At 42.7% G+C, this 22,492-nt stretch overlaps 1 protein-coding gene and 1 long non-coding RNA gene across 4 annotated transcripts in view; one reads left to right on the forward strand and one right to left on the reverse strand.

Moving 5' to 3' along the window:
- The window catches only part of sls (sallimus), a 208,793-nt gene extending 197,437 nt beyond the window's left edge, over nt 1-11,356 (forward strand). The window contains exons 139-142 of the mRNA XM_084590954.1: nt 122-445; nt 1,796-1,950; nt 3,964-4,114; nt 10,503-11,356. Coding sequence (XP_084447080.1) covers nt 122-445; nt 1,796-1,950; nt 3,964-4,114; nt 10,503-10,717 — 845 coding nt within the window. The 3' untranslated portion in view covers nt 10,718-11,356. The remainder of the gene's footprint in view (nt 1-121; nt 446-1,795; nt 1,951-3,963; nt 4,115-10,502) is intronic.
- The window catches only part of LOC146206307 (uncharacterized), a 60,129-nt gene that overhangs the window by 36,735 nt on the left and 902 nt on the right, over nt 1-22,492 (reverse strand). The gene's annotated exons all lie outside the window — the stretch shown is intronic.

Below are 22,492 nucleotides of genomic sequence, written 5' to 3' on the forward strand. Positions count from 1 at the left end.
CCACGTACATTATTAATGTAGCTTTATTATTGACACAAAACAGAGGTTTGTCTGAAAGAAATCTGTCATGTAGTTCCTAAAACACATTTCAGCATTAAAAATTTCTTATTTCTTTCAACAGAGCCTCCAGATGCACCTACCGGTCCCCTGCGTATCTCTGATGTTACGAATAAGACTGCAACACTCACATGGAGCCCACCTGCTTTTGATGGAGGCTCCCCCATAATCGCCTACATTGTTGAACACCTGAGCGAGGACCAGGCAGCTGCTGACCCACCAAAGTGGGTGACAGTTGCAAATGTGGATGGAGGAACGACAACGCACCGAGTCATCAGTCTTAGTGATAAAACCAGGCATCGTTTCCGAGTTCGGGCAGAAAATGCAGTTGGTGTCGGGCCACCTCTGGAAGACACTGGTGAATGGCAGACACTCCCAGCTGCTGCCGGTAGGTCCTTTGTCTCTAATAATTAACACTTTGTGGTGTAATTTATTATTTCTAATCAAAACAAATATATTTCCACCTAAATAGTACTCAAGAAGTACCTCAAGAAAACCAATTCATTAGTTTTCCAACAGAATACACTTAGCTTAGCTTTTTATTACATGCATAAAAAGTTTTCACAAACTGTCAAAATAGTAGAGAAATGTAATTAAAGCACCAGAATTTGTGAAATCAGCACGCTAGGCATAGTGGAATAATCTTCTTTTTCGAAGGTGCACATTATGCTAGAAATTCAGAAAAAAAAATGTTACATTGATGCTAGTGGCCAGAGCATTTGCAATGTTTTGAGAAATATTATCTGTATTCACTAGTCAGCATAAAGCAACTACATTTGCAATACGAATGATTCTAAATTTACCTGTAACAAAGGAATTAGTACTAAATAGCACAGCACACAATCTATACAATTACATATAAAGCACCTTGAAGCCATAAAGGCACCAAATTTTTTTTGTGTATTATGTCTCTGGATTGATGTGCAGCACATTACTAAACATTGTTAGCAATGTGGACTACTTAAAAAGTGATAAAGAATTTATCATTGAATTTTTTCCCCATGCAATTTTGATTGTGCTTTCAATGTCAAAGTGTCAAACAACGACTGTGATGTCACTGATGCACTGAGGTCACATCAGCTGTACAAAAACTGCAGTATGATCGCTGCCTTGTCCATTTTAATTCGCATCAATTCTTTTGCAAGCCCACCTAAAAGCAACAAAGAAATGAATTAGCAGCGATGATGTTGCAGTTTTTGCATGTCTTGCATTGCCTTAGTGTGTCGGTGACATCACAGCCGCCATTCAGCAGATGAAACCGAAATCAGAAGTGCATAACAAAAAATTTAATTATCAATTTCTTAGCTGGTATAGGTGAATTCAATGTCGTATATCATGTACACTAATGTCTCACACACTGTTCTAAAGAAAAAATGCACATCAAACATTTTGGTGCCTTTACTCCTTGAAAGAATTAAGGCAGATATGCAGTGCACAGTGAAAGCAAACTGTGGAGAATCATTTAATCAAGAACGGAGGAGGGGTTTAGGGTGCCTGAATGTCAGCAAAACAAAAATAAGTAGCAAACCAGTCAACAACCTTGCTTCCATTAAAGGTGCACCATATATTCATCATCATCATGCAGAGATATGCAATACGCGTATGCAACTGAGATATTTCTAATCTTGTGAAAGAGTACTGTTTTAGCTTTGCATTTACATGTTGGAACACTAAATATATGCGCTAAATGGTGGCTACTTGGAGCCAAAAGATATAATGCATTACATCATCTGTGCAGACCGCCCAACCCCACCCACAGCACCCCTTGAAATCTTAGTCACCGGTCCAAACTCAATGGATGTTTCATGGGGACGCCCTGAATGGGATGGTGGGTCTCCGCTCCTGGGCTACACTGCAGCTCTAAGAGATACATCAAGGACAATGTGGATGGAGGTAAGACCAAGTTAGGTACTTATAGTGTGTCAAAAGGCAGCCATCGCAGGGCAATCACGCAGCAAAACACAGTGCAAAATTGCAAACTGTGATCATTGTGCAGTTGAATGTACCGTTATTCTGCAGAAATACAGGTTACAGTCACCTACCGCTGTGAACCAGTGGTTAAGGCACTTAACTGCTGAACCGTAGGATGTGGGTTCAATCCCAGTTGTGGCAGCAGCTTTTTGACAGGGCAAAAAGCAAGGCACTTATGTACTATGCAATGTCAGTGGATGTTAAAAAGCCCCAGGTCGTCAAAATCTCTGCAGTCCTCCACCAAGCATCCCTCATAGCCTGAGTCACTTTGGGATGTTAAACCCAATAAACCAAACAAAGCCAACGGACTATAATGGAAATTTCGATTGTGAGATAAGTGTATGAAAAAAAAATTGAGCCACATTTACTTTACATTTTCATCATCACAGCAGTCTTCTTCATGAACCCTATTTCAATCCTCAGTATTGAAAGAAGCGATTAGACTGAGCATGTTCAGGCTTGCAGTCATGAGTACCCACAGTTTTTAAGCAAGCAAAATGTCATTTCAGGTGCTGCCATGATCAGGGGCTTCGTATGCATTACACTGATGCTGAAAGCACCCTCAACTCATGTGACACTTTCTTATTTCATCAAAAGTTGGCAACATTAACTCAATGTTTGCAATTTAAGTTTAGTTCCACACAGTTTCCCGTTATGCTGTAATAACCAGTGCAGTTCCTGAATTCAAAAGGCCCACTGCAACTGATAAATCAAAAAAAGTAAATCTCTAGCCACAGTTCACAGCATCCCCAGACAATTAGCAACCCTAAAGAATACTGCTTTCTCATTTGACACAACATTTAACTGGTTTGGTTTGGTTATAGGGTGTAATGTCCCGAAGTAACTCAGGCTATGACAGACACCGTAGTGGAGGGCTCCGGAAATTTCAACCACCTGGGATTCTTAACGTGCCCTAACATCACTTTTCGCCTCCATCAAAAAGCAGCCATCGCAACCGAGATTCGATCCCGCATCCTTGGGCACAGTAGTCGAGCGCCCTAACCACTGCACCATCATGGCAGGCGTTCATGTAACTTAAATCCTATAGCATGAAGCTCTTTCATGCATCAAACTGCCAGCATTCTTGGACAAAATATGTAAAAGGATACATAGATATACAACGAACCCTCCTCATAAAGGTTGGCAAAAAACACTTGATAAAGAAACAGGATCCATAAATGGCCTTATTCAAAAGCTAAATGCATTCTAAAACAAAGCCTTCACTTCACTCAGACACTGAAGGGAACTATTTCCCATCACTGACGCAATCCCATTTTTACTTAGTTGCAGAAACTATGTAGAATCTGGTGACAATTTCTACCAGACTTTCGTACAATTCCAGGCCCTAGTGTCAACTCTTTTTTTTTTCAGGCTGCCTTAGTGCCCATGTCTTCCTCGTCAGTTTAATTTCCATGCTTTCTCCCTCATGTTCCAGCACAGTCTTTGCGTGTGTACGCCCCCAAATTTTAATCATACTGGTGGGGATGGACAGGTGGCATGACAGTATATTACCTACCTGCGGCTTTAGTATCATGTAATACCATATAGTATTCATAAACTGCTTACCTCAAACTATTCTGTTTGTGAAGTGGCTCTTTATATCGCTTTTTCAAGAGTTACTGCACAGCCAGCCACTCAACCTGTACATGGGCGTCGCCAGGATTTTTTCTGAAGGAAGGGGGGGGGGGGGGGGGGGCAACTACCGCACCCCCCCTTTTGCACCCCCCCCCCATCCCCTCCAGCCAGAGCCCATGAACCTGTAATGGCAATAACACTGAAAGTAACCAGGGAAGTGTTGCAGCTGCCTGATGAAAAATGAACATATACATAAAAGTTAGGGAAGCATTGCATGCCATTCTTGTCACAAGATCACCTCAGCTCAAGATATCAATGCAACAAGTTAAGGCCTGGCTATGCTACATATCTCATTTCTAGGTGGGCCAAGTTGATGCTGAAACTCTGCGTCTTCACGTAAAGGATTTGGAGGAGGGTGCCCAGTACCATGTACGCATCTTGGCTCGAAATGATGTGGGCTTCTCCGACCCACTTGAGTCGGAAGAACCAGTAACTATTTTACGACCACCAGGTAAGAGCCTTCTAAATGCCTCTATATTACTCATAGCAGGAGTAACTTTAACTTTCTTTGTGTGGAACTCACAATATAACTGAATACATAGCCATGTTTTTGAAACATGAAACAGAACCTAAATCATGTTGCTACAGTTAATTGCATATTTCCCTGGGTCATAATTATGCATAAATGAATGTATGCACTAGTAATATCAGTATACTTTGGGTTTATTGGAACAAGAAAACCAAGGACATAATTGTTAACCATAAATTCCACCATTGCATGGTACATGTAAAATTTTAGACATGTTTTAGATTCTGTTGTATCACCCATGTCCTTTCTTGTGCCTCCTTTAGGAACTGGTGCATGATCAATCCCCAAATGTTCCTGTTTTCTTTCCCGCTCCTTCTAATGGCTATTTAAGCAGCCATTTCTGGTATTGATAAAGTGTTGCATGAAGCACATACCCTGTTGTCCCTCCTCTACCTGTGTGCTGTCTTTGTTGCGCTTGAAATTTCTTAAAACTATACATCCCCTTCATGGATCACTGCCTTGTCGTGGCGGAGGGGCTTGTGAAACTCGATGAAAACGTGAGCTCTGCTGTGTAGGGCCACCCAAGATAGACAGGTCACGGCAGAGAGTTCTGACAAAATGTGATTCACTGGAGAAGGTAATGGCAACCCACTCCAGTATTTCCTGCCAAGAAAACCATATGGCCAGTCACAATACCATTAATGATATGGCGCCGGAAGATGAGCCCCCCAGGTTGGAAGGCGTCCCACATGTTACTGGGGATGAACAAAGGGCGATTCCTAGTAGCTCCAGGACGAATGAAGCGGCTGGGCTAAAGCCAAAAGGACGCTCAGTTGTGGATGTGTCGGGAAGCGACCGGAAAGTCCGATGTTGCAAGGAGATGTATCACATAGCAACATGGAATGTAAGATCTATGACGCAAGGTAAACTGGATATTGTGAAGCGAGAAATGGACAGATTGAACATTGATATCTTGGGTATCAGCGAGCTCAAGTGGACCGGAATGGGAGAATTTAACTGGATGTCGTCAAGCGAGAAATGGACAGATTGAACATTGATATCTTGGGTATCAGCGAGCTCAAGTGGACCGGAATGGGAGAATTTAACTCCGGCGACCATTATGTCTTTTATTGTGGGCACGAATCCAAGAGAAGGAATGGGGTCGCTCTCATAGTAAACAGAAGAATGGGCAAAGCAGTGCTAGGGTACAACCCCAAAAACGACCAAATGATTTCACTTCGGATCCAAGGTCACCCTTTCAACATAACAGTTATCCAAGTCTATGCACCGACCACTACTGCTGAAGAAGCTGACGTTGAGAGATTTTATGCGGACCTACAATGCCTTTTAGACCGCACCCCATCATCAGACGTTGTTTTTCTCATAGGAGACTGGAATGCTAAGGTAGGGAGTGAAGAAATATCCGGAATTACAGGCAAGTTCGGTCTTGGTGAGCCAAATGAAGCTGGGCAGAGGCTAGTAGAGTTTTGTCAAGAAAACAACCTGACCATAGCGAATACTCATTTTCAACAGCACAAGAGGCGCCTGTACACATGGACTTCACCGGACGGTCTGTACAGGAATCAGATCGATTATATTATTTGCCGGCAGAGATGGCGAAGCGCTATACAAGCAGTAAAAACAAGGCCTGGGGCCGATTGTGGCACCGATCATCAGCTTCTTGTTGCCAAGATTAAGCTTCGATTGAGGAAAACGCAGAAAACTAGAAGGCCTTTCAGGTATAATCTGGATCAAGTTCTATTAGAATATGCTGTGGAAGTGAGGAATCGATTTCAAGAATTAGATCTAGAAGACAAAGAGCCCGAAGAGATGTGGACTGATGTTCGCGATATAATACAAGAAGTTGCTACTAAGGTAGTTCCAAAGCAAAAGAAGTGCAAGAAAGCAATCTGGTTATCTGAAGAGGCTTTGCAAATAGCTGAGGAAAGGAGGATGGCAAAAGTTATGGGGAAAAGAGAAAGATACAAGGTTCTCAATGCGGATTTTCAGAAAATAGCAAGGAGAGATAAGAATGCCTTCCTGAACAAACAGTGCCAAGCAGTTGAGGACAACAGCCAATTAAGGAACACAAGAGCTCTGTATAAGACAATCAAAGATATCAAAGGAAGCTTCTGTGCTAAGCTGGGCGTGATAAAGGACAAACAAGGCAAGGACCTCACTGAAGCCGCAGAGATAAAGAAGAGGTGGCAGGAATACACAGAAGAACTGTACAAGAAGGACCCGAATGTGCAAACCCAACATAAGACGGTCGTGATCACTGATCTTGAGCCGGGCATCCTGAAGAGTGAAGTTGAATGGGCCTTAGCCAGCCTTGCTAAGAACAAAGCTAGCGGAATTGATGGCATTCCAGCTGAGTTGCTTCAAAACCTCAACCATGACGCTGTTAACATTCTGCATACATTATGTCAGAAGATTTGGACAACCCTGCAGTGGCCACAGGATTGGAGGAGGTCAGTTTACATCCCCATTCCAAAGAAAGGCAGTGCCAAAGATTGTTCCAGCTACCGCACGATCACGCTTATTTCGCATGCTAGCAAGGTGATGTTGAAAATCCTCCAAGGTAGGCTGCAGCAGTATGTGGTTCGGGAGCTTCCGGACGTGCAAGCTGGGTTTCGCAAGGGCAGAGGAACTAGAGACCAAGTTGCCAACCTTCGCTGGATCATGGAAAAAGCAAGAGAGTTCCAGAAACCCATCTACTTCTGCTTTATTGATTATGCGAAAGCGTTTGACTGCGTAGATCACAGCAGATTGTGGCAAGCTCTCATAGAGATGGGAGTTCCAATTCACCTCATCTGTCTCCTCAGGAACCTGTATGAAGGGCAAGAGGCCACAGTCAGAACTGGGCATGGTCTTACTGATTGGTTTCCGATTGAGAAAGGAGTGAGGCAAGGCTGCATACTGTCGCCCTGCCTATTTAACCTATATGCAGAGTGCATCATGAGGAAAGCCGGTCTGGACGAGTCTTCAGCTGGAGTGAAGATTGCTGGAAAATGTATCAACAACCTTAGATATGCGGATGATACCACTTTAATGGCAGAAAGTGAAGCGGAACTCAAGAGACTTCTGATGCGCGTACAAGAAGAGAGTGAGAAGTTTGGGCTTAAACTGAACATTAAAAAGACAAAGATCATGGCGTCTTGCCCTATCAAGTCCTGGAGCATCAATGGACAAGAAGTGGATGCTGTGACAGATTTTCTCTTCTTGGGCTCCAAGATTACCTCGGAAGGAGACTGCAGCCATGAAATTAGGAGACGCCTGCTTCTGGGTAAGAGAGCAATGGTTAGCCTTGACCGCCTAGTGAAGAGCAGAGACATTAGTCTGCCAACCAAGATCCGTATAACTCGTGCTATGGTCTTTCCAGTTGTGATGTATGGATGCGAGAGTTGGACTGTGAAAAAGGCTGACCGCCGAAGAATTGACGCGTTTGAATTGTTGTGCTGGCGAAGACTCTTGAGAGTTCCTTGGACTGCCAGAAGATCAAATCAGTCAATATTGTCGACCATAAACCCTGACTGCTCATTGGAGGGTCAAATTCTAAAGTTAAAGCTCAGCTAATTTGGTCATCTGATGAGAAGAGAGGAGTCGCTGGAGAAAGATTTGATGTTGGGAAAGGTTGAGGGTCGCCGGAGAAGGGGTAGGCAGCGAACGCGATGGTTAGATGGCATCCTCGAGGCACTGCAGATGAAGTTATGTGATGTTAGGAAGATAGTGAGAGACCGGAAAGCGTGGCGTGACATGGTCCATAGGGTCACGAAGAGTCGGACACGACTGAACGACTGAACTGAACTGATACATAAACATTGTGTTGTCTCTGATAAAAAAAAAAATGAAGAAAAATAAACACTTAAAAAAAAAACTCTTGAGCTGAAGCAGCCTGCCCCTACGAAGTTTATTGATTTACACTGCCTTGTGAGTTTGCTTTCATTTGCTGCACCATTTTCTCTAGCAAAGCAAACTTAATCACATTGTGTGTATGTGCATGTGAATTTATGCAACATGCTCAACTGTGATGTCTTTAAGAAAACCTTGTCAAAAACTAGCTAAAAAGACCTTGACTAGACTAGACTGTGGTGTGGAAATATAGTTCAAGTAAACTCTCAGAACTGCAGCTCTACTATTATTTTATTTCAGTCATTAGCCCCATGTCTACTTAGATGAGCACATTACCAATGCATCAGACATGCCTACACTTCTTAGGGTAGCAGTGGCCTTTAACTTAATTAAACTGATAACTTATCAAATTGTTTTGAGGATACTTGTGTTATTAGAGCACATTATTATCTTGTTTAACTTAATATTGCTAACCCCCTTCATTATTTTTTATACACAGCCATCTCACTTACTGTCTATTATGTATGTCATCTGGAGAAATACATGAATACTCACTACTTATGCCTTTGTCAAAAATCAAGCCCATCCTATACTTACTTTTGCCGCATTAAGATCAACCATCTAACCATCTCAGATGCCTACAGTAACCTAAATACCCTGCCATTAAGTGCTCAAATTAAAAATCAAATTTACTTTCACCAAAAGGTTCATACTAATTACAGAGCATTAAATCAGTTCAGCAATCCTATATGGAATTCCTTGTCCACTGACTTCAAAACACATATGTTCATTTAATCAACCATTGAAGAAGCATTTACTGTCTTTCTTATAACAGAATATATTTATACTTTTATTACCAGGGTGTCTAGCAAACCCCATTCCTGACTTTTCCAGGCTTTCCCTGATTATTTCAGTTCAAATCCCCTGACAAGTGAAGAGGCTAAAAAATGTAGATGCTGATGGTAATTAGCATAGACGAATAATTCACAATTAAAAGCTATTTATTAATCATATTCTGCAAGTTACAATAGTAAAAAGGCTGTCATTAGTGTTAACGACCATTAAGAGTGTCAACAGTTTAATGAAAATGTAAAGCACATTGATGCCAGCCTCACAGCACGCTACCGGCCACCCTGCAAACCATTGAGCCAATCCAATCCAATATGGCTACGCATGCGTTTGGCAGCGCAGCCACTGACTGCACGATTATTCCTGCTTTTTGTCGTGTACTGCTCCCACGCAGCACTTTCGCATATTTCATTGAATACCCACCTAATGTATGTATAGGTTCTTCTATTGTGGCAGCTTAGTCACGCGCTGGCGTCAAAATAATATATTGCGCCTCGTCTTGCGGCACGGTCGCCGCGCACTGGAGAGACAGCAAAAAAAAAAAAAAAAAAAGGAAATCTGCAAGAATAACATACTTGCTGTGCATTACCGCAAAATGAAAATGCACTGCAGAATATATCGTCTGATTTTCCCTGACATGACGAAAATTTTGATGGTTTCCCTGACATTTCACTGATTTTTCCCGGAAGTTTCCCTGACAATTCCAGGTTTTCCCGGTTTTCCCGGCTGCTATACACCCTGATTACACATCAATGCATTTCCTAGTTCTAGCAAAATTAAACCTTGTGCCAATGATTTTTGTTTCCTGTTACTTTGAATTGTTCTTGCCCTCAGATAGTGATAACATTCCTTTTACTCATCATTATAGCCTATGTTATCAGTGTATCTACTAATCATTCTTTGCATTGCTTTGCACAACTTCTTCGAATATTAGGAAATTTATTTACAAGTGCCTTTGTGTCTGAATCTTTTTTCTTTTACACTTTTTCATTTTCTTTTACACCATTTAGTTTTTCGCCTCATTTCTAACTTCTAGCTAGCTACCTAGTAGCTAGTTTTTGTTTGTAGCAAACCTTTGATTTGTGATATGCAATCTGTTCCCAATGGCACAGAGCCCAATATACCACTAACAAACATACCTTTTACCTCTATACAGTGGTTAAAGCAAAGTTCCTTTTCAAATGTAGCTAAAGGAAGATTTTGCCCGTCTTCCAGCGCCCCACCCAGCCCTCACTATCCCCCAAGCCAGAGTCCTCCGTAAAATTCAATCAAATGCCCTCATTACCCCGGCGCGCCTCTCCCTTTATCACGTGCGAGCTGACCCCTCGTGCCCTAACTGCCCCTCCATCTACGCGAATCTTGAACACTGTCTTTTCCTCTGTCCTGCCGCCATACAATCCTCACACTATCCATACCCCCCACCTGTATCCTGGCGTGCCTGGCTGGAATCTTGTTCACAGAAGGACCAACTAGCCTTGGTACAACAGGCAGCCGACCTGTTGGACGCTTAATTTGAGTCCTGAATAAAGTGCATTACTACTACTACTACTGTACTCATTATAATATGGCAGTTACAACCAGCAAGTTAGAGGTCGTCGTTGTTGTTTTTTGCATATCAAAGTGGCATTTCCAGAGAATTTAGAAGTCATCAACATGTACTTTTGTGCAGGATTCCAAGACCAAGCTACTACCTCGCCAGAAAAGAAACCGAAGACAAAGGCTGAGGAGACATCTGAAGACAGCTACACAACCCAGACAACATCATCCTGGATAAGAGAGGCCAATGTTGAGCCCCTTCTTCACAGTTATACCAAACATGTGTTGGTCAGCCGCAACGAATACTTCTTTAGGCTGTGGCATTATGCCGACACACTTTTTAAGTAAGATAGAAGCGATGTTACTAACTTTTATAGTCTGCACACTTTGCAAGGATTTGAAATTAAGGAGTATGTGTATATGTGTAAGTACACTTTCTCCTTAATTTCAGGTCCCTGAATACGAATTAGCTAAGTAAACATTAATATCTAACATTAACAGCATTTTTAAACCTTCATAAAATCAAAGATAAGTGATAAGAAACAACCTTAAGACTATCTAGGATATGATGCTGTGATGTAAGTAAGGACAAAAATGCACCACATATCATACATTTTTCCTTACAAGCTTGTACATTTCCTTGAATGAGTTGAGCCATTTTGTACCATATAATGCAACAAAATAACATATTGTGTAATTTTGTGATGCAGTGTGTGCAAGCTGCTCATGACAGCAGTTTGCAGGAAGGCATATGCAAGCAGTATACTCCTGCCATCATAAGAGAAAATGAAAAATGCAAGGAATGCTGCTTTATGGTTTTGGTAACACTTGTTAAAGCTGAAACTGATACAAAGCTACGGTAATCCTCACGGGCTCAAAACCAACCCGACTGTAATTTTGTGTTAGTTTCACCATCACCTTCTTTTACTGTTAGTTGAATTTTGTTGCTTGTCAATAAAAGTTGTGTTGTTACCAAAAATAATGGCTCTTACTTTATGATCCCACAAAGAAAACAAACAGATTTGAGAGATCAGACAGCAGAAGCCAAGGCATCAAACGTGACCATTGCTAAAAATACAAAAATTGTAGCCAGGCTGAGACTGACAGAAAATCTGAAATTATTTAAGCCTGCCCATAAGTGCTTTAAGAGGTCACAAAAAAATTCACATACCTGAAAAGAAAGCAAAGAGGCCCAACATACCACCAAGAGACAGGAATATTATGGTGATGTGATTCACGGCAGTGGATGGCAGTTATGGTGGCGCAAGTGGACAAGCACGGTAAGTCTCTCACACTGATGGCAACAATGCTCATGTTTGAACAATTCAGCCATCCACTTTTATCCCCACATCTCTCCAGCATTTTCAACAAGCAAAATACTAAAGCTGTGGGCACCTAACTTTAAGCCAGCTAACCATCTGAGTGCAAATAAAATTATGCCTGGAAACCCTTTATTGTAAACACTTTGGGAAGTAATGCAATTGGCATAAAGGCCAATAAAACTATCATTGTCAAGCTTAATTATTCTATTTATTAACAGCCCTAGGGAATAAAGAGTACTTCGAGTAGTTATTGCAAGTGGAATAAGTACAGTGTCAATCTCACTTGTCTGCAGCGTTTTGGTGGTGTTGTGCAGAAGAATTAAAGTGAAATTTTAAAGCAGGAGCTGGCTCCAAGAGGTAAAGCTTCCACTCTAGTGCAGCTGTCAAGTTATACGAACCGCACAAACGCATCGCCCCTAAAAAAATTGTATTAAAATTTCACTTAAATTGCTACGCACCACACCGCTCGAGTACTCTAGACAAGTGTGATCAACTCTGTACTGCTGTCAGAACATTCAACGTATAAGGGCTTAGTCTATAAAAACAAAAATAACAAAACCTAACCTAAGAATCCAGCTTGAAAAGAGATGACACTAAGTCCAGTTCAAATGCTCATGTACAAATATATATATATACTAGGTGCACAACATAGCACGAGCCAAGTATAACAAAGGTTTCAAATAACGTTATACTTGCACTGTGCTCAAGGATTTTCAACTCAAGCAGCACTGTTCCAGGATTCTCCCCATGGTAGGTGGCAGTCGTTTTGCCGCCCGCCTCTCAGGCCGACCGCCCACCTTTCCAACCACACGCCCTGGTACCACCACCCACCTCCCGGGCTTAAAGTTTACAATATTCAGGGACATCTTTTTGTGACTGTGATGACGCCAGTCACACTGTTTCAGATGCTACAATGCACGTCAGTGGTTTTTTAGCGTTATTTCGGGATGGTGTCACGCCATTCTAAAGTCTGCTCATTATTTTATCTCTTGTATCTATACATCCTATGCTCTTCGAGTACATTGAACCATTGCAGTTTGAAGGTGTTTCACCGCACGAGCCATAGTTCGTGCAGTGAAGTATCCCCCGCAAAGGGGCCATTTGTAACGAGGCACCAATACTACGGCATCACAGTGCAAAAAGGACTGCGGTGGTACTTGCGATTGTGATACAGTGTGCGCAAATCAAAGTACTTGATGATTCCGCGAAAAATCGTCACTGTCGTATAGCTTTCATCTCAAATGTATGCACCATGGTATACACAACCATGTTCCAGGTGTTCATTAAAATATACTGCTCTGATGCAAACAGTTTTCGGCAGTTTTTATGGCTATTCAATAATTCAAACTTTCAGATAATTCGAATACTTTTCCTGAGAGCCGAATTAGCGAGATTTTCTTATGTTAGAAAATAAAAGCGGTGCACAGCTGCTGTGCAGATGTTTTCTCTCTCTCTCTCTCGTTCTCTCTCCCAGAACATCTGCTGTGTCGTCACCAGCTCCCTGTCCCCCAGCTCTCAAATGTCCACCTAGCAAAGTTTTCTGGAAAGAACCCTGCTGGTCACATAGATAAAATAAAATTATCCCCTTTTCTGGCCTAATGGACCTTTTTCCAGTCACGTCCTGCACATGTGCAAAGCTTCCTCGGCTGCCATTTTCGCTGGGATGCCAAGTGTTCATCGACACGACAATCTGCTGCACAATAATTACACACAGTGCTAGCATCTCCTAGGCTACCGGAAATTCATGCATTCATTGTCCCCACAGCTGCACTCGCCTGAAGCGAGAAGACACGACCAGGTTCACCTGCATCCCTAAGTAGAGCAAGTGTAGAGGGAAGTTTTGTCAGAGTGTATCCACAAATGACACACGTCTGCATACACTAGGCGAGATCAGCCCTGCATTTAACTATTGCTTGCAAGGTAACCCCAACCCCTTATTGTGAAAGAATTTCTGCAGAAAATATGCGAGGGAGCTTCGGGAAACAGTCCTGTCAAACTTACTTCGCCTGGTGGCCGTAAGAGGGATGCTCCACTGGAAAAAGGTTCATTGTTAGCTAAAATCAATTATTTAACTTTTAGCCATAGCGAACACACCTTTCATTTACAATGCAGCAGTATCAGAAGAAGCTCATAATGGCATATATTTTTTGTTAGAGAAGCTATATGGTGCAAGTAATACCCATACTTTGAGCGAAGAATGCAGACTTTAAATACTATACAGTCGTGCCTCGTTAATATGGACACTGGTTTCCGACTAAAACTGTCCATAAAGAGAGTCATCCATAATAACGAGTCATGAATAAAAACAAAAAGGATTTTATTGAGAAAAAAGAATTGCAATTAACGACTGCTTTTGTACATAACGGTGTGCACTGGACTTGAAATTTCACAGAACACCGGCAATTTTGAGTGCATTATCCTTACATTGTTGTCTTCAAAAAATTGTTATGCAGTCTGAAGCGACTCGCTTACCATGACACCCATGATGGTGGGCTTTGTGTTGGTCGAACTTTAGAGCACGAACTTCTCACTGGTCGATGAATCAGCGACTGATTCTCTATTCACCGCCACTTCCAAAATGGCCTCGTCACTGAGCAAAGTAGCCGCTAAGTAGCTGCTTGAGATTCTCCTGAGGCGAGGAAACAGCTGAGCTGTCGATACTAGTCCCTCACGGCTTGGATTGACTGAGATGGCTTTTGCCACTTGTATTCACAGATTTCTTAGCGCCTTCGTTCAGCTCTGTTCTTTTGCGTTTAACTCCCGCCATGCCAAAAGTTGAGGGTTACAGGCTCCTGATGCTCTGCACTTTTTTGCCTAGATAACCTTTCTGCCTTTTCGGTCTTCTGATTCTTTCTTTTTTTTTGCCTTGTACTGTTTCTGTAAGGAAGCAAGGGAGTCAAGTTGGCAAGCTGCTATGCAGAGGGCTATCGAACATCCCATCTTCTTGGCGCCATTTTTATGTGTTCCCATAAAACAAACACTGCAAGCTGAAGTGCAGTTTAGAACGACGGCTAGCCGACTACGAAGAGCTCAGACCTTGTCAAGGCCGCATCGTTGACTCAAAGCGAAGCCGCCTAGTGTGCAAAATGTGTCAGTTCGGGAGCGCAACAGGGACAAAAACCAGGAGCATGAAAGGAAAGCGCGTCCAGGACGGAACGCCCGGTCCCGGTTGCGTGTTCGTACGTCGCCTTTCTTTTGTCGCACTACTTTGTGAGTGTGTCTCAACTCTCACCGGAAAGCGTTAACGGCTTCATGGAGCACACATTGCGCTTTGGTAAAGAAAACTTCAGTTCCCAACGCCACTGTAGGCACTTATCTTTCTTTCTGTCATTTCTTTCTTACACTTTTACTGGCCTCTCTGTTCATGTTCAGCAGAATTTATTGCAACCACATGTTGCTGTTTTCCCGACTGCGGCAGCACTTCCGCTGCACCCAGAAATCTCCTGGTTCCGCCCTTTCGGGGTCTTTCTTCAATGACCCTCAGTTTGCTGTGTACGTTCCCTATTCCAGGAAGACTGCCATTTTTCTTTTAGTTTACGAAGTACAAATGTCATACAGTCTTTGTAAGGTATGTTTATACTCTTCATTTGCTTGTCACGGGCTTTTGCAGTACATGCATCTGCTCTCTCGTTGCCTTTAATTTTAATGCCCACGTGACTCGGAACCCAGAAGAATTTTATGTTATGTCCTCAAGCAATGGCTGCTGTTATATTGTGTGTTATGTCTCCGAGTAAAGAAGCAACTGCATTTCTGGGATTAAGAGCTGTAAGAACACTTAGGGTGTCTGTATAAATAATGCTATTTATGACATTCTCTTTTATTTTCTCGCAACAGAAATGGCGTGAGATTCAGCAATGAAAATAGATGAACAGTGTGGAAGTCTTATTTCCTCAGAATCTCCTCGCACAACTGCACTTCCAGTGTACACAGCAGTTTTCAATCCATCGGTATAAAAGTCTGTGAAGCTTCTGTATTCTTCCTGCAGTTTAAGAAATTCCTGAATAATGTGCTGCTGTGGGGTCTTAGTTTTTGAAAACTGTGTGAGAGTGAGGTCACAGATTGCAGGAAGATTGTACCACGGAAGTAAAGGGCCGTTGTTTTGAGCGATATCAGGCCATGTGCCCAGAATACGGAGTTCACAACATATATCTTCAAACTGCATTATCAATGGCCTTGTCTACTGTGGTTTATTTGTGAAAATGGCTCGGGAGGGGCAAGCTGTGACCACTGAATGACACAGGTGTTTTTTCTGTGACTTTATTCTGAGCACATATGCACATGTAAGTGAAGCTCGTCTATCTTTCAGGGGAGGCTCGTTAGTTTCCACATAGAGGCTATCCACAGGAGACATTCTGTATGCACCGCTAGCAGGGCAGAGGCCTAAGTTATGCACTGGGTCTAATTTCTTTAGATATGATGGCCTAACTGACCCATAAACTATGCTTCCATAGTCTAGAGAGGAGCATATAACTGAGCAATATATGTGTAAAAGGCATGCTCTATCAGATCCCCAATGTTTACGTGAAAGGACCTTCAGTATGTTTAGAGATTTGGAAGCTTTCTTCTTTAGTGCTTGCATATGGGGAAGAAAAATAAATTTTTTGTTAAAAGTAATGCCTAGGAATTTGTGCTTATTGTTTATGGGTAATTTGATTTCATTTAGATGTAGGCTAGGGCTGGGCTGTATGCTTCGTTTGAGCGAGAACATTACCACCACTGTCTTCTGTGGAGAAAATTTAAATCCATTTTCACTGACCCACTTTGTTAGTTTATTGTTAGACCTGTCTCTCACATGTGGACATGTTGGACGATGTGCAGGCTATTTGGAGGTCGTCCACATAGAGTGAATACATTATGCAATTTGGGATTACTTTGCTAATCGTATTCTTTTTTTACAATGAAAAGTGTTGTGCTTAAAATGCACCCTTGGGGTACATCATTCTCCTGCAGAAAGGTTCTCCACAAGGTGATGCCAAGACATACGTGAAAGGAACGGTGTGACAGAAAGTCGCTTAAAACCTTTAGCATTCTGCCACGTATACCTAAATCTGCCAGGTCGCGCAATATCCCAAACCTCCAAGTTAGTTGTATCATATGCCTTCTCAAGGTCAAAGAAAACAGAAAGACAATGCTGTATGTGCATAAAAGCCTCTCAGATAGTGTTTTCGATATGCACGAGATGGTCAGTTGTTGAGCACCCTTTTTAAAACCACATTGATGAATATTTAGAAGTTCGTGGGATTCTAAAACAAAAGTTAGGCTGATGTTTAAAACATTTTTAAATTATTTTGCTAGACAGCTGGTGAGAGCAATGGACCTTAAACTACCAGGACATGTCAGCTTCTTTCCGGGTTTCAAAAATGGTACGACAACAGCTTTTTGCCGTACCTCTGGCAGTTTTCTTACGACCCAAATTTTGTTAAGAAATTTTAATAGTGCCTCTATAGCAGGTTCAGATAGATGGGTGAGCATTTCGTAGTGAATTTTGTCAGGACCGGGCGTAGTCTGTTTACCGGCAGCTAGGACTTTTTTTACCACTTTTAGTGTAATTGAGCTATTGTACGGTTCCTTTGTACCACCACTTGTTGGAAGTTTTTGTTTCTCGGCTGTGTTTTTGTATTTTAGGAATTGATGAACTGGAAACTGCAGAAAAATATTCATCTAAAATGTCACCCTGTCCTAAAATGTCAGCCTAAAATGTCCTAAAATGTCAAAATGTAAAATGTAAAAATACCTAAAATGTCAACCAGTTCTTGAATAGTTGTCCATACACCGGGGGCTGTTAGAAGGAGAACGGTGAATGGAGAGTAGCTGCCATTTAGTTTTCAAACCTGTTCCCACATCTGTTTGATGTTGAGCTCTTTATTGAAGATATGTAATTCTGCCAGGAAGTGTTTTCGGCGCTGCGGCGGGTGTATCGGGCTTTGGCTCTTGCACTTTTAAACTTTACAAATTGTCCTGTGTTGGGCACCTGCGAAAAATTCCCCAAGCTTTGTTTTGTTCCTTTTTTGCTTCTTTACATTCTTTTGAATACCAGATTTTGTGATTTTGTGATTTTGTTTCACCACTCCAGAGGACTGAGGAATTGCTATGTGTGCTGCAGTAATGATACAATTTGTGTAAGCTTCATTAAGTTCATCTATATTATAATTATCTGAAATAATTTTATCTAGGCTGGCCTTCTCTCGGAACAGTGCTCAATCAGCTAAATGCAGCTTACAGTATCGCGGCTTTGTTGGGATGATTTGTGGTGAAGATGTTAAGCTGATTAATACAGGTAAGTGATCGCTTCTATATGGATTGTCTAATACGTCCCATTCAAGATCTGTAAAAATAGAGGGTGAACTGAGAGATGAATCAATACAGCTCATTTTTCCTGAACTAGGTGAACAATAGATTGGTTTCCCAAAACAGATGTTATTACACAGTATAAAACCCTCTAAGACTTCACCTCTCGTATCTGTTTTTCTACTACCCTAAAGGCTGGAGTGTGCATTAAAATCTCCGACTATTAAAAATGGCTCTGGAAACTGCTCTAAAGGATCTTCTAATTTGTGAATACTAAAATTAAGGTGTGGCTCTAAGTATATGCAGCACAAAGTTATTGTTTTAAAAGCTTGTGAGGTTACCGCTCTAGCTTCAAACCGAGTTTTAAGTTCGTGCCCTCGAACAGCTACTCCATTTTTTACTATGATGACAACGCCACCCGAGAGCCTGACAGCCTACTCTCGGTCGTGATGAAAAACTGCATAGTTTTTAAGTATGTTCTTATGCTTAGGACCTAAATTTGTTTCTAGCAAACACAAGCCCAGAGGCGAGTGCGTGGCTAATAAATATTTTATGTCGTTCATATTAGTTAAAAGTCCTCTGTAGTTCCAGCGTATAAAAGCCATTGTGTATTAAATGTGTAAAGAAAGCTAGGTTTTGTTTTCGGGCCCTTTAATTCGGGGCTTCTCTTTTTTTTTGTCGATTCAAGGAGCTGCGCCACTCATCCGACATCAACGGCAGAGGACTGCCTTGGCTCGTGTCCATCGCATCTTCAGGTACGCTGGATGGATGCCCGTGTGGAACGCACGGGTACATTTGTGTTTTCCCTCACCGTGTGGGGAGAGGCCTTGGGACCGGGCAACTGGAGGTCTGTGCAGTCTGTTTTTCTGGTAGTGGCGCAGTGCTGGCCACAGCCACCAGGGGCACGGGTGGCCCTGCCCCAGGTTTACTGTGTGTGACCTGGGCAGGTGCCAGAGGCTGTTGTGACCTGTTGCGCCACAACCAAATGCCAGCTTTTTTTTTACAAAATACGATTTCGTGCTTCCCAGAAAGTTATGTTTTCTTTGACCTTGATGGTAATAATTTCTTTTTCTTGCTTCCATATCAGGCATGTGCATGAGCAGGCAGGATGACTACCCTCAATGTTGACACACAATTGTGGCTGGACCTCACATTTCTGGGAATCGTGTTCATGGAAAGCATATTTTGCACATCTGAGTTGGCCCCGACAGGTCTGACAGCCGTGACCATAGTGTTGGCACTTAAAGCAGCGTCAAAAACTTGGAATATACTTCCCGAGTTGAAGTTTTACATAGCCTATTTCGACTGATTCGGGGAGAATGCTTGATGCAAACGTCAGGACTAGGTGCTTTGTAGGAACCTCTGTTATCACGCCTCATTTTTGTTCTCTACACATTTGTCACGTTATGGTCTTTGAGGCCATCCAAGAGCTCCTCTTCAGTAAGGCATATGAAATTATCGTCAGAGATAATTCCGTGGACAATGTTTAGAGAATGGTGTGGACTGATTGTCACTGGGATTTCGCCAAAGGACTTCAGTATAGACAGTTTTTCATGCTGGTGATTGTACAGAATTTCTACTAGAAGGTCTCCCTTCGGAAGTTTCATCACGTTGTTCAGTTCGGTTCAGTCGTTCAGTCATGTCCGACTCTTCGTGACCCTATGGACCATATCACGCCACGCTTTCCGGTCTCTCACTATCTTCCTAACATCACATAACTTCATCTGCAGCACCTCAAGGATGCCACCTAACCATCGCGTTCGCTGCCTACCCCTTCTCCGGTGACCCTCAACCTTTCCCAACATCAAATCTTTCTCCAGCGGCTCCTCTCTTCTCATCAGATGACCAAAGTAGCTGAGCTTTAACTTTAGAATTTGATCCTCCAATGAGCAGTCAGGGTTTATGGTCGACAATATCGACTGATTTGATCTTCTGGCCGTCCAAGGAACTCTCAAGAGTCTCCGCAAGCACCACAATTCAAACGCGTCAATTCTTCGGCGGTCAGCCTTCTTCACAGTCCAACTCTCGCATCCATATATCACAAGTGGAAAGACCATAGCACGTGTTATATGGATCTTGGTTGGCAGTGTAATGTCTCTGCTCTTTACTAAGCGGTCAAGGCTAGCCATGGCTCTCTTTCCCAGAAGCAGGAGTCTCCTAATTTCATGGCTGCAGTCTCCTTCCGGGGTAATCTTGGAGCCCAAGAAGAGAAAATCTGTCACAGCTTCCACTTCTTGTCCCTTGATGCTCCAGGACTTGATAGGGCAAGACGCCATGATCTTTGTCTTTTTAATGTTCAGTTTAAGCCCAAACTTCTCACTTTCTCCTTGTACGCGCATCAGAAGTCTCTTCAGTTCCACTTCACTTTCTGCCATTAAAGTGGTATCATCCGCATATCTGAGGTCATGTTGTAGCCCTGACCTATTGCTTCTGTCAGTGCCTTAATCATTATGAAAAGCAAGATTTGTCTAGCTGTTTTCTAAGCGTTGCCACTGTGTACCACATGAAAACGTAGGAATCTGTTCGTATTTTTTTTAAAAGAATTTGGAGGTTTCGTCGGTGCGACTCTTTTTTCGGGATCAATCATGTAAAATTTGAGAAGCCATAAAAATAATGTTGTTGTTCAGCCAGGGTGGCGGCCACCCACCACCGAGCCCAACAAGGGGACGGGGCAGGAGCTTTCTGAGGAAGTCCAGCCCACGCCAGCCGTACACCCTGACTATAACCAAATATGATAACACAGGGTGGTTAGCCACACAAGGTTAACCCTCGCTGCCTAGAAGAAGGAGAAATCCAAGAAAAAAAGAGACAGGACAGTTGTAAGAAAGAAGATAGAAAAGCAAAAGATGGAAGGGAGGATAGGAAAAGGCAACTGCCGATTTCCCCCGGTCGGGTCAGGGCGGAGGTGCCGTCTATGGGAAACATGGGCCAAAGTGGTGTGTTGCCTCCGCCAAAGGGCCTTAAAGGTCCGAACACTCGGCATCGACTTAACCACCAGGATCCCCTTTTCCCCAGACATGGATATGCCATGCATGGCTAAGCGTGGGTGCTCGGGGTCCGTTGTGTCGCACAGAACACGCAAAGACCTGCTTTAACAGATGCCCCCTGCGGAGAGCTAATGCCATTATAAGCTTACATTTGCTCATTTTGGCAGTCTGAAGTGCACAAAAGACAGGGACGTGAGAGACACAGAACAAAGCACTCACACTCTCTCCCCTGCCTCTCTTTTGTGCACTTCTAGCTTTGCCAAAATGAGCAAACTCCAGCAATTAACCCAAAAAACAGCCTTGCTGAACTTTACATTTGCTGTTTACATGCCCTGAAAAACCACGATGGACAATCAGTTGCAATCCCCCAACATAGAAGCACAACAGAAATTTTAGCTAGTGATTACCGAGTATCGTAGCAGGGATGGCACCATTTTCTAGCTACAATGACGAATAGTACGCCTTTTGTTTTTGGCATTATAATAGCAAAATAGTGCGGCTGTCGTTCAACTCGCTATTGGGGACATGGTGCATGATCACAGACAACTGTTCTGGAATGCATTTAGCATGGTCCTAAGGGGGAAGTGAATGGAACGTCCCACAGAGATCCTCCTTTGGAGGTGAGAACATATCCCAGAAGGGAGCTTGGAGGACATGCTGCAGACTACCCTGTTAAGATGTGGGAGGTGGGGATTTAAATGAGACGCCCTTGGGAGTTTGCCTGTTGCCTGGGTTGACACTATCAAAACTCGATGGTGATGGTGATGATGGCTGTGCTCTTTTTAACGTGTTGTCTCCGCCTCGGGCTTGGTGGAACCATAAACACACACACACACACACACACACACATAAAACATTGTCTCCTTAATGCACGCCGTTCCATGCGACCACTTCCTTCACTCTGGTTCTTAAAAATGTTTTTGCATAAGGTTGCCAACCAGAATTCGGAACGTCGCAGTAAATGTGGGGCGGGTGATGTGCCCCCTCCCCCCCTCCTCCCCACCATTTTATGAGAAACCAAAGAACCAATTAACGGCACTATCATTAAACAAATATATGGAACACTGATTTTTAATTGACAAGAAACCACAATTCCATGGAATCAACTTGAATTACTTTCGACTGATATTCTTATTTGTGCTCCCTGGGCACTGCCATACTGTTCACTGGACTGTCGTGTGCATCCCGCGCAAGCACTGTGGAAGCTGTAGCGAAACCGGTTTCCGACTGTCTAAAAAGGAGGAATTTTGACAACTCCCTCGCCCGATGCCAAGGTCTTCCCACATTGCCTGAAAAGTTGGATGCCAGCCTGAAGAAACATAATGTAGGCTCAGTACACCTGTGCACGTTTGCATATACTGTTTTTTTACTGGCGCGTACTTTTGTGGGCCTCTATCCTAAACAGCAGAAATGATAGATCAGCATAGCCACATCCAGATAGTATCCACTAAACTTTTTTCCACTTTAATAATCCAGTATGGTAACAGTATGTTACAATACTGGATTTTTAAAGTATATATCAATGC

This window comes from Amblyomma maculatum, chromosome 1 (assembly GCF_055883805.1).
Source record: "Amblyomma maculatum isolate TAMU_Amacu chromosome 1, ASM5588380v1, whole genome shotgun sequence".
In the NCBI taxonomy this organism is placed as follows: Eukaryota; Metazoa; Arthropoda; class Arachnida; order Ixodida; family Ixodidae; genus Amblyomma; species Amblyomma maculatum.